Source organism: Phascolarctos cinereus, unplaced genomic scaffold (assembly GCF_003287225.1).
Source record: "Phascolarctos cinereus isolate Bilbo 61053 unplaced genomic scaffold, phaCin_HiC Scaffold_4;HRSCAF=312, whole genome shotgun sequence".
Classification (NCBI taxonomy): Eukaryota; Metazoa; Chordata; class Mammalia; order Diprotodontia; family Phascolarctidae; genus Phascolarctos; species Phascolarctos cinereus.
This window is the reverse complement of record NW_027555847.1, coordinates 498,689,479-498,705,888: the sequence shown is the minus strand read 5'-3', so window position 1 is coordinate 498,705,888 and position 16,410 is coordinate 498,689,479. Positions and strand designations below refer to the sequence as shown.

Sequence of the window (16,410 nt, the reverse complement as noted above, 5' to 3'; positions counted from 1 at the left end):
AGTGGTTTGCCATTGCCTTCTCCAGCTTATTTTACAGATGAGGAAACTGAGGCAAACAGGGTAAAGTGACTTGACCAGACAGTAAGTGTCTAAGGCTGGATTTGAACTCAGGTCCTCCTGACCCCCAGCCCTGACATTCTATCTGCTGCCCCAGATGGCACGGGAGGTTCAGATGCCTTCTATAGCTACACAAAACAAATCTAATCTTTTAACCATACGACGGCCCTTAAAATATTTGAAGATGGCTATGATGTCTTTGTGTCTTCTCCTCCCAAAGTTAAACAATGACTCATCACTCTCCTTCAGGATATACTCTAGTTTGCCAACGTCCCTCTTAAAGTGTGTCACCAGGAAGTGAAAGCAGTGCTCCACATGAGGTGCATGAAGTCTGATCAGTGCAGAGCAGGATGAAAGTATTATCTCCCTTGATCCTGACATCATACTTTTATTAATTGAACCTAAGAGTGTATTAGCTTTTTTGGCAGCCACATCACACTGGTGACTCATATTGAAATTGTAGTCAATGCATGCCCTTGAGTCTTTTTCACATTGATGTTAAGCCAGGTCGCTCCCATTTTGTACTCGCAGAGTTGGTTTTTCAAACTCAAGTGCAAGATGTTACATTTATCTTATTTTAATTTCCTCTAGTTAGTTTCACCCCCTATATTTCAAGCCTGTCAACAGCATTTTGATTCTGTCATCCAATGCATTAGCCATCCCTCTTAGCTTTGTGTCATCTGCAAATATGATGAAATGATGCCCTCTCAGTCTTCATCCAAGTCATTGACAAAAGCGTTGAATAGGACAGGACAGGGCCTTTGACATGCCACTAGACTTTCCTCCAGCGTAATATCAATGCACTATCAACTTTCTATGGATACAGTTGTTCAATCAGCTATGATTATCATATTGCCAACATTTTTCCATCATGTGAACAAACATATAATGGGAGTTTTTGTAGAATGCCCTGGTAAAATTCAGGTACACATCTACTTCATGTCCCTCAGCGCAGCTAGGTGGTACAGTGGATAGAGCACTGGGCCTGGAGTCAGGAAGACCTAAGTTCAAATCCAGCCTCAGACATGTACTAGCTGTGCGACCCTGCAAAACTCATTTGACCTCTATTTGCCTCAGTTCCTTATCTGTAAAATGGGGATGCACTGGAAAAGGAAATGACAAACCACTCCAGTATCTCTGCCAAGAAAACCCCAAAGACAAAGTCTGTGGGGTCACACAGAGTCAGACATGACTGAACAACAAAACTGCATTTCCTTCCCTCTGGATCAGTCTAATAATTTCATAAAAAATCCAAAACAAAAAACAAAAATAAAAAATCCAAATGATAACCTTTCTAAACAGAAGTATTTATAGTTGTCCATCTATCTTTAACAGTAAACGATTATGAATAACCAATCCTTCCAATAGTTTAGAGAATGGATGAATAAATGATGACATAGTAATGATACAGCATTACTCTATCAATGTGAGGATAGAAAACTGGACTTGGAGTCAGGAAAATTGGATTTAAGTCCTGCCTTTGGAACATATTATACTATCTGGCTGTGTGACCCTGGGGAAGTGTGACCTGGAGAAGTAGCTTGACTTCACTGAGCCCCCACCCCACTGTCTAAGACTATGAGCTACAGAACAGTTGTGAATCTGTTTTGTAGAGGAAGTTTTCTCACTAGGACTTCCCTAGACCAATGAAATAACCAAAGCAATCCAAAAAAATTTGATGTAATGGAATGTCATGGTATCATAAATAATAATAAATACCGACATACAAATATGGAGAAACCTATATGGGATAATACGATGTGAAATCAGCAGAACTAGAATGGAATAAACATGGACTATAACTCTATGTTACAACTGACTGCATGTACCAGTGGTCTTTGTTCTCCTTCCAGCAGTAGCAGTATTATGAGATAAGTCCAGGGGACCTTTAATCTTCAGCCTTCTACCTTCCATCTACACTGTATGTATCTTGCATATGCCTGGTTCTTTACATGCTGTTTTCACTGTTAGAATGTAAACTTCTTGAAGGCAGGGGCTATTTTTGCCTTTCTTTGTATCTGTGTCACTTAGCCCCAGCACACAGAAATACCACCGAGTACAGCACAAGTGATTTTGTCATTGTGAGAAATTCCTCTGCTGATGCAGATTGTAATTTATTGTCACTCAGGCGAGTCTCTGAGAATTTTCTGAGGCTCAGAAAGATTGGGGAGCTAGTGTCAGAGATGGGATTTGAATCCTGACTTTTAGGTATAATACTCTAGCCATTAGCCCATGCCTTCTCTCTCACTATAATGATATAAGAAGACAAGAAAGAAAGAAGGAAAACAAGGCCAGAGGTGATGGCACTTTGGAGAGGCTTGACAAGGAATCATACTGATTGGGTATTTGTAAATTCAACTGGTTCTGCTTTTTTAAAGGCTAAAGGTCTTGTGTATGATTTTCTCCTTTGAGATGTTTGATTTTTTTTTTGTTGACAGTTATTAAATTGATAGCAAAACTTTTTAATGGAAATGAATCCAGTTTGTCATGATTTACTCTTAGAGAACCCAGGATATCTCCTAGGCAATGGGGAAGGACCGAGTAGATATGTGAACTCTACATTTTCAATATGAAGAAAGAATCAAAACAGGACTTGACTGTGACCCTCAGGAAGCCTCAACTTGCTCTGGATGTTAGCCTTGCTCCCACCATTATAGTGAGCGCTCCTCTTTCATGTTCCTCCTTGGTTACTGTAATTCACACCATCTTCTGAACACATTTCCTCCAAATTAGAACCTAGTAGAGATTTTCCCTGCATAGATACATTGGTTTCTTTAGATGACTGCCCTACTTCTTTCTTCTGAGGATCATCTGTGATTATATTATTAGAATTTCATTTTTAGAGTTCTCCTTTACTGAGTCATATTTTTTGGTCATGAGATCATGCTTATTGTTCCTTTGGACTTTTGGAAATATGCTTCCACAGAATCCTGGGTACATGTCTGACTGTGGGCTTTAAGAGGACACAGCTACTTCTTTCCAGGGCTCCAGCTCCTCTCATGTCACTGGCCAGTTCTTTCTCCTTAGCAGCTTAACAGCTGCCCTTCTTGTTTCTCCTAGCTTCTGAGAAGTGAGATTGTCTGTGAGGTTAAGTGAACAATGTATTAGAAAGCCTGACTTAGCAGGAGGAGTTTTCCAACAGATTTTTTTCATGGCTAGTCAGAGGTCCCTCTATCATCTTCACTCTAAAAGTGTACTACTCTCCTGAACTTCTGTCCCCATGGTCCATTCTTCTACCTGGGTGGTTCCAACTCCCTGAACCTCCATTAACATTTTTAAAATGCAATTTTATTTTCAGTTTTTAATTCTTTCCCTCCTCTTCCCCTATATAGAGAAAGCAAGAAAAACAAAACCCATTACACATATGTATAGTCAAGCAAAACAAATTCCCACATTGAACATGTCCAAGATAAAAAAAGTCTCACTCTGCACCCTCAGTCCATCACTTCCACCTGGAGGTGGGTGGCATGTGGCATGTTTCATCAGCAGTCTTCAGGAACTGTGTTGATTAGAGTTTTAAAGTCTTTTAAAGTTGTTTGTCTTTACAATGTCATTGTTATTGTATAAAATGCAGAACCTCCATTTTAAAGAAAATGCCCAGGTCAGCTATGTCTTTATTCTTCTTCAGGTACCTCCTCCTCGTCCCCTGCCCCCACTCTTTGTGCTCTCTTTCCAGCTCCCCCTTTCAGCTTCCTTTTACGTACTGTCTTCATTAGAAGAATGGAAGCTTGTTAAGGGCTTGGATTATCTTTTTATTTGTATTTGTAGTCTAAGCACTTAGCATAGAGTTTGGAATATGTTATTTGCTTAACAGATGCTTGTTGATTTGACTGGAGTATCTATCTGTCCCTTTGTCCAGTTAAAGGCTATGATGTTAATCTGAACGTACATGTAATCACTGAGGCTCGGTTCACTTCACACCTGGATATTTTAATATGTAAACCAGAGAATGTATTAATTCTAAATCAGGGATTCTTATCCTTTTGACAGTCTGGTAAAGCCTATGGACATTATCTCAGGATAATTATGTGTAAATGCATTAAAAAATTCACTGAATTGCAAAAGAAACCAACTATATTGAACTACAGTTGTCAAAACGTTAAAAAAAAAAAGTTCATGGACTCCAGGTTAAAAAATCCTAGCCCAGGGTATTATTTTCTAAAATGAGGTTCTTGGTTTTAAAATAGTTTAGGTAGGGCTCATAAAGGTTAAAACAACAAATCAACAAACAAGGACTTAGTCTTAGAAGGACCAAAACCTTAGAGAAATAAATAAAAGAGTTAAGTAGAAAATGCTAAGGAAAAAGAGGAAAAATTGTGAAACATATTCACATTCAAGATATCTATGCAGAAAAGTTTGGGAATGAATGGTCTCCAAAGACATTTCCAAAATGTGTGAAGACATGGTTAAATGGTTGAAAAGCGGAATAAATGGTGGTGGTTTAAATGGCATCTTTAAAGATAAAGTTATTCAGGCTGATAATTAGGAATCTGGCTCAGATATAGCTTTTATAGAAATGAAATATTAAGGGACAATGGATAATCTACAGACTTAACAGGCATTTACAGATTTAATACACTTACTAAACTATCACAGTATTAAATATAAGGAAATAAAAGTAATAAAAAAATCCTCCCTTTTTGCCACTCCCCAGCATAATATAATCCCTTAACTTCCAAAATGCCTTGTTCCTTTGTCAGTGTCAGGAGGCAATGAGTGACAAAGAGAAAGTACTTCTTAGAATATTTAGGGAAGGGCAAAAAGAGGATTTACATGTTTTTTTCTAAACTCAAAACTATCTTGAATATCCAGGGAATATTACTATTCAGTTCTCAGCTACTATTGTTTAGTGACCCAGAATATCTCTTATCCTCAAATGATCCTTCTAGAAACATTCAACTTCACCATCATCACCATCATCACCATCATCATCATCATCATCATTCTCACTGGCATTTATATAGTGTTTTAAGGTTTGCATAGCACTTTACATAAGTTATCTCATCTGGCTCTATGAGGTAAGTGCTATTATTATTCCCATTTATAGCTGAGGAAACTGAAGCTGGAAAAGTTGAAGTGACTTGTCCAGGATCACCTAGTTAATAAGTATGTGAGGTAGGATTTGAATGCAGGTCTTCCAGACTCTTAGGTTCAGCACTCTATCCACTGTACCACTCAGAAGCCAGAAGATATATTGTACTGCAATTTAATGCCATTAATACATAAGGGACAAGAAAACTATCTTATCTCAAGGATTAGGCTTTATGTCACTTAAAAAACCCCCCACAGACCATAGATACATTCTAAGCCAATTTAAAAGGTTTGTTCTGTATAAAGAATTGGTAAATAATGATCTAGAAGAAAGGGCCTTAAAATAGGGCCTTTATATCTGGATGAGGAGGCCTTAGTGAGACAAGAGGTTATCTGTTTGGGTTCTAAAAATTTCCAGGGAAAGAGATTCCTCAGGAATTTTGTTCCAGGGCTTAACTACTATCAGCAAGTTCCCCTTGGACAGTATTCTCCTTTACAATTTAAATTCACTTCTTCTTACTCAGTTTTTAGTGAAAATGAGAAAGAAACCGCTATCATCTTCCACTAAATAACTTCACAGAGCTAAAGGCACCTTCCAGCCTTCAGTTCAAGGTATAGAATTCCTATTTACTTATAATTTCCTTGTACATCCTGTTTTATAACCTGAAATCATCTTATGCGCCACTAGATAACTAAGTTTTCCATACCCCTCTTAAGTTTACAGAGTTCTACATAATAATAAACAAGTCTGGTGCTAAATTTGCATTTACCTAGTCATTTTTCATCTCATTTGTGTACATCCTCCATTCTTTCCTCCTTTTCTCCAATATCAAGAGGTAAGGTGGCCCCTCTAGCCAACACCAATGCCTCTACCTGTGCCCTTGAGCGCCCCTCTTCCTCTGTCTTCTAGAATCTTGCCTTTTTGACCATCTTCCCTCTCCCTAATTTTCAACTCCTCAATATCCATTGTCTCTTTCAGAATTGCCTACAAAACATACCCACATTTCTCCAATCTTTTTCATAGACAAACACTTAGAAAAACTTTCTAAACTCATTGTCTACATTTTTTTCACCTTTTACTCATTTCTCCACCCTTTGGAATCTGATTTCCTCTTCTACCACTCAAACTGCTTTTCCCAGGGTCATCAATGATTTATGTACTGTTAAATCCAATGGCCTCATCACAGTACTCATCTTTTTTTTTTTAATTTTTCTGTAGCATCTGACTAAGCTTTCCGACTCCATATTCTCTTCTCCTTTTGTGGTTCTTATCCTACCTGTCTGATACATGCTCCTAAGTCTCCTCTGCAGGATCATCATTCCCATCCCTTCCCACATGACAAAATGTATCCCAGGTCTCTCTCTGTACAGAGCCCTCCTGCTTTCACTCTGTATTCTCTTTCTTGACCACATCTTTGGCTCATGTTAATGTAGATGACTCTCAAATCCCTCCCTATTTCTCTTCTGGGCTCTGGTTCTGCATCTTTAACTGCCTGCAAATATATCCCATTTGGATGTCCCACAGGCATCTTAAACTCAACATGTCCAAAATAGAATTCATTACTTTTCCTTCCTAAATCCCCAAACTCATTCAAACTCCCCCCCCCCTTTTATTTTATGGTGAGCACCACTATTTTTCTAGCCACCCAAGATCACAACCTAGGAATGATTCTCAATTCTTGACTCTCACTCACCCTGCTGCTACCCCCCCCCCACCGCAGTTCCCAAATTTTGTTGATTTCACCTCCTCAGTAATGTCCCCTTCTCTCCATTCGCACCACAACTAACCTAGGTTAGGCCCTCATTGTCTGTCACCTGGACTATGGCACCTGCCTTCTAGCTGGTCTTTGCCATCTCCAAGCTACATATTGGCAGACGGACAGACCTAAAGCTCAGGTCTGACCATCTCACTCTCCTGCTCAAGGCTTCAGGGCTTTGCCTGTAGGATAAAATGAAAACTCTTCCCTTTGATGGTCAAAGACTCAGAATGTGGCTCCAGCCAATCTTTTCAGACTGATTACATATTCTTCCTCCTCCCACACTTCTCTGCCCTATCTGTGGTTCCCAGGTCCCACCTTGGAGCTTTGTGTACCAGCGGTCTCCTATGGCTGCAATGCACTCTCCCAGCTATTGCCAAGACTCAGCTTGACATGTCCTTCAAGAGACCTTTCCTGATTCTCCTGGTTGTGGAAATCACCTTGTACTGATTTTTTTATGTATTCCATACTTACTGATCTGTGAAAATGTTATGTTGTTTCCTGTCCCCAGGAGAGTAAGAAATGTTTCACTGCTGTATCTGTATCCCCAGGGCCTAGCCCGGTACTTGCTATACAGTAGGGGATTAATATGTTTGCTGATTGACTGATTAACTGGGGCCTTGCCATAGTGTTTCTCATGCTGAAGAACTGACTTATGGGGAAGGTAGCTCGTGATAAGATCCTTTGGTATTTCAGTAACTAAACCTGCTAAGATGTGTTCTATGTCTGGCCTGCCTTATACTGGCTATGCAAAATAGAAAATATTTTGAGGTTCTAATGTGCTTTCTTTTCCTGTCCTAAATGTGGTGGTCTATATTTAACACATCTTGGCTTCACTTTTGACAACTTGTGGGAGTATATCTGAATTCCAATTCAGTGGTCCAAGTCACAGGACTGATGACTCTAACTTAGTCATCCTCAAACTTAATGATTTGCTTTAATTCAATCAACATATTAAGTTCATACATAGTAGGCGCAAGGTGCTGGGCCTACTACTCTGAGGATATAAAGTTGAAAAATGAGGCAGGGCCTGCCTTCAAGGGGCTTAGAGGCTTTCTTGTCAATACCGAAGTGCTATAAATGGCAGCACAGCATCACATGTGTGGTGATGGACCTGGGCAGGAAGACAGAGCCACTTTAGACACTTCCTAGTTGCGTTATCTTGTGCAGGCCACTTCACGTGAGCCTCAGCGTCCTCAGCTGTCAAAGTGGAGATAACAAGGGTACCCTCTGTGAGGACCAAGTGATAGTAATGTAGGTAAAGCAGCTTGAGTGTTGACTACTAGCATTATTATATACTTTCAGAAGAAATCTGATCCCAAAATACACTGAAAACAAGAAATTCCAAAACTTTGCTCTCACCACTTCAAAACACATTACATGTCTATATTGTCCGCAGTTTAACACAGAAATCTCACCTTAAAATCATCCGGAATGAGTAGTTTTGATGTTCGTAGAAAATTTAGTATATATCTGAACATCTGTCCATCTCTGTCAATGAAATAATGCTGTTTGAGGCTGTCCAGAACAATTGGCTCCGTGCCATCAAAAAGTCTTCCAATTCTGCAGTGGAAAAGAGTGAATGAACAGAGAGGTCAGAATTACAATCAATATTCCTTTCAGCCATTGAGACTGAAAGCCACAGATTTCGATCATTCTAAAAAAGGAGGAGAGGTCATGTGGGGGGAGAGTTTGAAGAGCTGGCCTTGGAGTCAGGTGGGACTTGCCTCTGAAATACATAATTGCTGCATGACCCTCAGAAAGCCACTTATATCTCTTAGTGTCCTCAAGCAGCTGTCAAAGGGTAAGAGTAGAGAAAGGGCTGATGTGGAGGAGAGACTGATTAGTAGAAAGAGTTTCCTTATCAGGGAGGAATGAAATCTATGTTGATGAAATCACAAATCCAGACCGGAAAAAAAAAAGGTCCAGAAGATCACAGAGCTCAGCTTGACACTTGAGCAGTTAGGGTGACAGAGACATGTAGGTCTTTACTAGGGAAACAACACAGGAAAAGACCCCTGAAAGCTTCCACCTCTAAAGAGAACATTCTGATAGCTCCTATGGCAAGACGCTCTTCAGCACTGGAGAAATGTGGGTATCCCTGTGGATCTTAAAACCAGTAGACCATGACTCCTAAGAGTCTGCCAAGAAGCCGTTCGAATTATTTGTTTTATTTTTATATGAACAATTCATTTTCATCCAACAAACATTAATAATGCCCATTATATTCGCTAGACACTAGAGAATGCAAAGATGAAAGATGACAATGTCCTTATTCTCACGGAGTTGCATCCAAATATATAGTATAAGGCAAAGCAGAACGTGGCAATGGGAGATCCAGAGAGAAGGGCTTGTAGGAGATCATAAGAGGTAAGAGGGAACACTTTTAGCTTAGGGGGATCAGAAAAGGCTCCATGGAAGACAGAGTAACTAAGCTGGGCCTTGAAGGAAGAGAAGGATTGTGACAGATGGACAGGTAGGAGTATATTCCTAACAACCCATGAAAATGAATAGGAGGGGGCACAGCCAGATTTGTGAACATCAAATAGCCTAGACCGGTTACAACACTAATGCAGGGGGGTAGCTGGGTGGCACAGTAGATAGAGCTCCAGCCCTGGATTCAGGAGGACCTGAGTTCAAATCTGGCTTCAGACACTTGACACTTACTAGCTGTGTGACCCTGGGCAAGTCCCTTAACCCCATTGCCTAGCCAAAAAGCAAAACAACAACAACAAAAAACAACCCACTAATGCAGAAAGAGGAATCATGTGAAATAAGTGAGGAAAGGTGGGTTGGAGCCTGACTGCATAGAGACCCGGCCTTTCCTTTCACTCACTTCTTCACCCCTTGCAATTAAAGAGCCATTTTTTAAAAAATGGGAAAGAATCACTTGTCTTCAAGCAATTTGCTTCCAGGGGGCTCTACAGACAAAGCATTGCCTGGAGCCTATCATTTATATTTAAAATTTTTTTAGAAGGAAGAAAAATAAAAATATCTCTGGCACAAAGACACCTGGTCCAGCTTTTCACACACTAACTCGAATCCATCCTTTTTTTCTGACTGGCTAGAAGAGGTGATGGCAAGAAAATATTTAATGAGTAATTAAAAATTCCCCAGGAGACGCCAAGTACAAAGGGCACAATTACTATAATGGAATATAAGGAATCTGATCCATTCTAAGAAGGGACTGCTACAGGTCATTTTGCTTTTCTCTTCTTTTCCCCCCATTTGTTGGGATAGGGAAGGGAATAAGCATTTATATAGCACCTACTATGTGCCAGGTAATGAGCTAAGCATTTTACAAATATTATCTCATTTTGATCCTTACAACAACCTTGGGAGATAGGTGCTGTGATTATCCCCATTTTACAGTAAAGAAAACTGAGGCAAACAGTTTAAAGTGACTTGCTGAGTGTCACCAAGGTAGTTAAATATCTGAGGCCACATTTGAACTCAAGTCTTCCTGATTCTAAGGCTGGTACTTTATCTACTGCACCACTCTCTGTCTCTATGAAAAAAAATCAATAATTTCAATATGTGTCCGATGAATGTAAAACGAGCACATCTGTCCTGTGTAGGAGAGTCTGCCTGAATGAGAGTAGGGTAATTCATTCTCTTAAAGTTTTTATGTAATTTTTTTTTACATAACCTTCATTTCCAAATATATCCTTCCCTCCTCCTCCCAGACAGCTATCCCTTGTAACAAAGAAGAAAAAAAAAAGTTGGGTAAAATTAATCAACATACCAACAAAATCTGACAAGACATGCAATATGGGTATAATAGGTGCACTCAGAGTCCCCCAGTTTTTCAAAGAAGGAAGGGAAGGGTATATTCTTATCTTTTCTCCAGTCAGTCTTAATCATTATAAAGTACTTCAACTTTGGAAAAATAAATTTACATTTGCTTTCTAAGAAGTGTCTACAAAGGACTTCATTTTCTATTGCAGCTCTCTAAGACCATAAGCTGCAGAGCTGGTCTGTCGACAAAAGGGGACTTCCTTTCCTGGAGTTCCCTACACCAAAGCCTGCACTTTAGAATCTTTAGCCTCCCTCGAAGCTCGGCTTAAGGTCCACTTCTTACATGAGGTTCTTTCCCAGAAAGTTCCCAGATTCTGGTGCCTTCTTCCCAAAATTACCATGTATTTTTAAAAATAAAATTTTGGGGATCTACTTATACGTATATGTGTTAAGTATATGTATGCATATACTTATATGTATATGTATAGCATATAAACTCCTTGAGAGCAGGGATTGTTTCATTTTTGTCTCTGTATTCCAGTGCCCAGAACAGTCCGTGGAACATAACTGGTGCCTGTGAAAAGCTTGCTGATTGATCTTAAGCGACTATTTTGTTATCTACTACATGCTAGTATCAGTGATTTAGTTCTCTTTTGAAAAGGGATAAAGATAGTTCCTTAAGGAAAATTACTGCTCACTGGCAAAAATCACCATTCCATACACTTAGGAGAACAGGAAAGCTCCAAAGCAACTGAGTGATACAAGAGGGTGTGCTGGATGGACGACCCAGGGGAGTATGTGTGACTTAGGGAGTGGCTCTGGGAAGGCTGTGGCTAGAAAACAACTTTAAGGATGGGAGAATTAGAAAGAAGAATCTTAGTGGTAAGGTTAACTTGTCCATCTTGAACTTTTTGTATACTGTGGCTATGTTACTTCATAGAACAACATCATTTGACCTTCATTTAGAAAATCTAGGGGGAAAATGACCCTGTTCTAGCAAACTGGAAATAGATGGAGTTTGAGGCATCTTCACGTCAGAATTCATCCCGAAGTGAGAAAAAAAGCAAAGAAAACAGTAGGAGGTAAATATAGGTGGATGCCGCATGTTGTGAAAAGGCTGGCTGAGATTATAGATTGTATGAGAACAACCATTTCACTTAAGAAAGATTTGGAAGTAGCAGATGGAGATAACTGGAATTTCAAGTGAGGCAGAATCATTAACTATAATAAAAGATAAAAGCTGATCACAGGGATTTGCTATTACCTGTCTGATCAGAAACCACAACAAGAGAAGGTTTATTATTTGTTGATGCCAGCAAAGTGCTCTGTGCTGTTAAAGACGGGGAAGATGACATGGGTCTTGCCTTAGAGCTTAATTTGATCAATTAAACAGATAAAAGTTTCCCAGAAGACAGATTTACCTGGCAGAGGTAAATCAGTGGCAATTTTGGCAGGGAGAAAGTGGAGAAAAACTTTTGCTAGGGGGATGTAACTAAAAAGCTCTAGGTATTTGAGGCAGGGCCTGAACAGAAGGTGTGATGGCCGGAAGATGGTGGAGGTCTCCACACACCTTGGCAGGACAGAAGAAGGGACATCCAGGGGCAGCTAGGTGGCGCGGTGGAGTCAGGAGGACCTGAGTTCAAATGTGACCTCAAACCTTTAACATTTATTAGCTATGTGACCCGGAGAAGTCACTTAACCCCAATTGCTTCACCAAAAAGCAGCCAAAAAAAAAAAAGAAGGGACATCCTGATTCAGCCAACTGGGCTATGTAAAGAACACTGAGTCAAAGAATGTTTAGGACAGGGGTGGGGAACCTGTGGCCCTCTAGGTCCTTGGGGGCAGCCTTTTGACTGAGTCCAAGTTTTACAGAACAAATCCTTTTATTAAGGGGATTTGTCCTGTGAAGTTTGGATTCAGTCAAAGGGTCACACTCGAGGACCTGGAGGGCCACATGTGTCCTTGAGGCTGCAGGTTCCCCACTCCTGGTAGGAGAAAAGTAACAACTTGAAAGGAAGATGATGCTGGCAGTGGTTTTGCAAAGACCATTTTACCTGGATCAGAAAAGAGAGATCATAAAAACAAAAGTTATTGTACTGGAGATCCTCAATCAATTTTCACTCACTCATTCATTCAACAAATCTTTATAAAACACCTGTTACCTGCCAGATGCTGAGCTAGTGGATGTGGGGGGAAAAAAGAAAAATTATTAACAGCTGGGAAAGAATCCTATGGAAGATACTTTTAAAAGTGAGCAACCACACCCTAATTGACTTGTTTTAAGCCCAGATTTTCAGAACTGGATTTGCTTAAGGTGGTTTTATAATTACATAAATACTAGCAATATTTCTTTAAAATTCCAAATTTGAAAATTTTTGTCTATTTTATATGCATAAATTAATGATAAATATACACCAATTAATGATATAAATTTGTACAGAGCTTGTTGTGAAAGCTGATTGAAGCAATTAAAACCTCTAGGGGAAATATCTTCAAGTGGAAGCAGATCAAATTTTTACATACACTAAGCAGGTATATGTATAACTATTTATATATGAATAGGTGGGAAGCACTATGCAATATTGGGAATCTATTTCTTGATGAAGCACAAATAGTTGCAGAAAAGGAGAAAGAAAAAGTCATTTAAAATGAATGAAAAAGAAAAATGGTAACAGCAATAAATCAAAGAATTGGAAATTTCCTGGAGAATGAATGGCTGAAATACGTTTAGTTGATGACTCGAGGTCTAGATTTGGGGCATTAAGGTGATCAGCTACATTGATCCTTCAGAAGTATTTTAAGTCCTCAGCCCAGAACAACTTCAAAACACAAGAAGTTTACATGGATAACATGTTGATTGTAATAATAATAATAACTGGCATCTCTATAGCACTTTGAAGATTTGTAAAGCACTTTACATGTTTGAGCTTCACAACAATGCTGAGAGGCAGGTGCTATTACTATGACTAGACCGTGGATAAGGAAAGTTAACTGAGGCAATCGGAGGTTAAGTGACTTGTCCTGGGTCTGGAAGCTAAGTAAGTACCTGAGGCAGGATTCAAACTCAGGTCTTCCTGACACCAAGTCTAGTCACCTAACTGCCTCAACTGTCATTGCGATATGCAAACAAACAAACAAATAAATGAACAAATAAAAGGAAAAATAATTGAATCCAATGGAGGAAAGTCAAAGAAGTGATACATCCTTTAATCTCTGGAGATGATGGATTCCCAGTGAGCTGCTGAATGTAGGAGGATGGTAAATGAATCCTTATGGTGGGAAGGGATGGGATGTTTGACAGTATGTGAATTAAGGGTAACTTCTACTACAGAGAATGGAAAAAAAAACAACTGTAAAAATGTTAGGGTAGACTTCAGGTGCCCTTTCCCCTCCTGACCTACATCGCAAATGGTATTTTTCTTCTACAGAATGACTGGTTTATGTCTGTAGACACCAGAGAGAATGTTTATTGCAAAGAATTATTCTTTATGAAGAATTTATAAATACATCAGTCAAACACTGCTGCTACAGGCAATCTGAACAGAACATGGAAATCGCTTCTTTCTAATCATCTTCATTATAAGGATATTTTTACCTGTGGTAATATTAGAATGTAAGAGTATTCTAATTTAAGGAAATAAAACATCTGAAAAGGAAACAATACTTTATTTTGCTTATAGCTTTTATTTATATATCTAAAACATCTGTCATAGAATACAGAACTTGGAAGAAACCTTGAGAGCACATGAGGACATCTGGTATTGCCCCCTAGCTTTAGACAGATGAATGTCTAAAGTAAAACATTCAGGGCAAGTGGCTGTTTAGTCTCGCCTTAATGCTCTCTACAGACAAAGACTGCACAGCCACTCTTGACAGCCCATTTCACTGCTTCCAAGTGAAATCTCTTCTGCTGAAACATTACCCATGTTTTCATGTTTGGTCCCATAGAGACATGGAAAAATCCACTGAGCAACATCCTTCTCATAAAGACCATTCATATGTTTAAATATTGTCAACCTTTAGCTGTTTCTTTTTCCAGATCTCAGAAGTTATTTTTCATTTCTTTGTTTCTGTTGTACTTATTTCCCTGAATCTTTTCCTTTTTCTCCTTTCCTTTTAAAAAATGTGTTGACCATATAAAATACTCAAACTATCAGAAAACTACACAGAGATCTTAAATAAGCCAATCCTAGGGAAAGAGGTAGAACGAACTATGAAGGGACCATCAAGGGGGGGGGGACCCTCCTGGTCCTAATAGATTCACACTTTGAAAGAAAAATTAGCCATCATAGTACACAAATTATTCTCAACAATTGAGAAAGCACCTTACCAGATTCTTTTTATGAGACTAAGATAGTCTTAGTACCTAAACCAGGAAGGATAAAGTACAAGAGGACTATAGACTACTATTAATACCAATTCAAAAACTTTAAATAGACCATGGGGACTTATCCAAGGCAGTTAGGTGGTACAGTAAAGAAAGCATTGGGCTTGGAGTCAGGAAGACATGAGTTTAAAACTGGTCTCAGATATTTATTAGTTGTGTGATCCTGGGCAAGTCACTTAATCTCTGTCTGTCTCAGTTTCCTCAACTGTAAAATACGATAGCAACTATCTCCTAAGGTTGTGAGGATTAAATGAGATATTTGCAATGTGCTTAGCATAATGACTGACACATAGTGGGTGCTTAATAAATGCTTGTCTCCCTCCTGATTTACTATATTAAAACCAAAATCATCTGAACCACTTGATTAAGACAAAACACAACTCATTTATGCTAAAAACCCTACAAAGTATAGGCACAGAGAGAACCTTTTTTTATTATCATAAAAAGTATCCATTTAAAACCAAAAGCAATCATCGTATGGAATATAAACACACTAAAAGCTTTCTCAATAAAGTAAGGAGTAAAGCAATGATGCTTACTCTTCCCTCTATTATTTGATATGATTCTGGAAAGGCTAGCAATAGCAGTAAGACAAGATAAAATTAAAGGCATAAAGATAGGTAAAGAGGAGATAAAACTGTTGCTATTTCTGATGACATGATAGTTTAACTAGAAAATCCTACAAATCAGCAAAGATACCAATTGAGACAACAGCTTCAGCAACCACACAGGCTACAAAATAAACTCCCCCAAATCAATAGCACTTCTATATGATATAACAAAATCCAAGAGGCAATAATAGAAAAGGAACTTCCATTCCAACTAACTACAAAATGCATAAAATATTTGTGGATCAATAATAGTTAGCATTTATAGCTTCCTTCAAGGTTTATAAAATGATTTAGAAATATTATCTCATTTTATCCTCACAACAACCCTGGAATGTAGGTGCTAGGATTATCCCTATTTTAAAGTTGAGGAAACTGAATGCAGACAGATGTTAAGTGACTTGGGTTACACAGTGAGTATCTGAGGCTGGATTTGAACTCAGATCTTGCATTACACTCACTGTGCCATGTAGCTGCCTGAGCACACAATTCACCAAAGCACATAAAATACTTATATAGATTAAATTACAAAGAGCCCCTTAAAAAATAAAGAATAACTTTAATAGACGGAGGAATATTCAGTGCCTGTGGCTGAGTTGTGCTTATATAATAAAAATGACAACATTACTAAAGTTAATTTACAGAGTCAATTCTATACCTTGAAAGGGATACTTTATAGAACTCAATAAAATAAAATTCATTTAGAAAAATAAAAGATCTAGAATATCAAGGGAAATGATGAAAAAAAAGAGGTACAAAGGGGAATAAAACTTCCAGACTTCAAACTATATTATAAAGCAGCTCATCAAAACCATCTGATATTTGTTAAGAA

General features: G+C 38.7%; 1 protein-coding gene across 1 annotated transcript in view; it reads right to left on the bottom strand.

Annotated features, from left to right (window-relative positions):
* The window catches only part of KCTD1 (potassium channel tetramerization domain containing 1), a 119,641-nt gene that overhangs the window by 12,183 nt on the left and 91,048 nt on the right, over nucleotides 1-16,410 (bottom strand). The window contains 1 exon segment of the mRNA XM_020968689.2: nucleotides 8,264-8,408. Coding sequence (XP_020824348.1) covers nucleotides 8,264-8,408 — 145 coding nt within the window.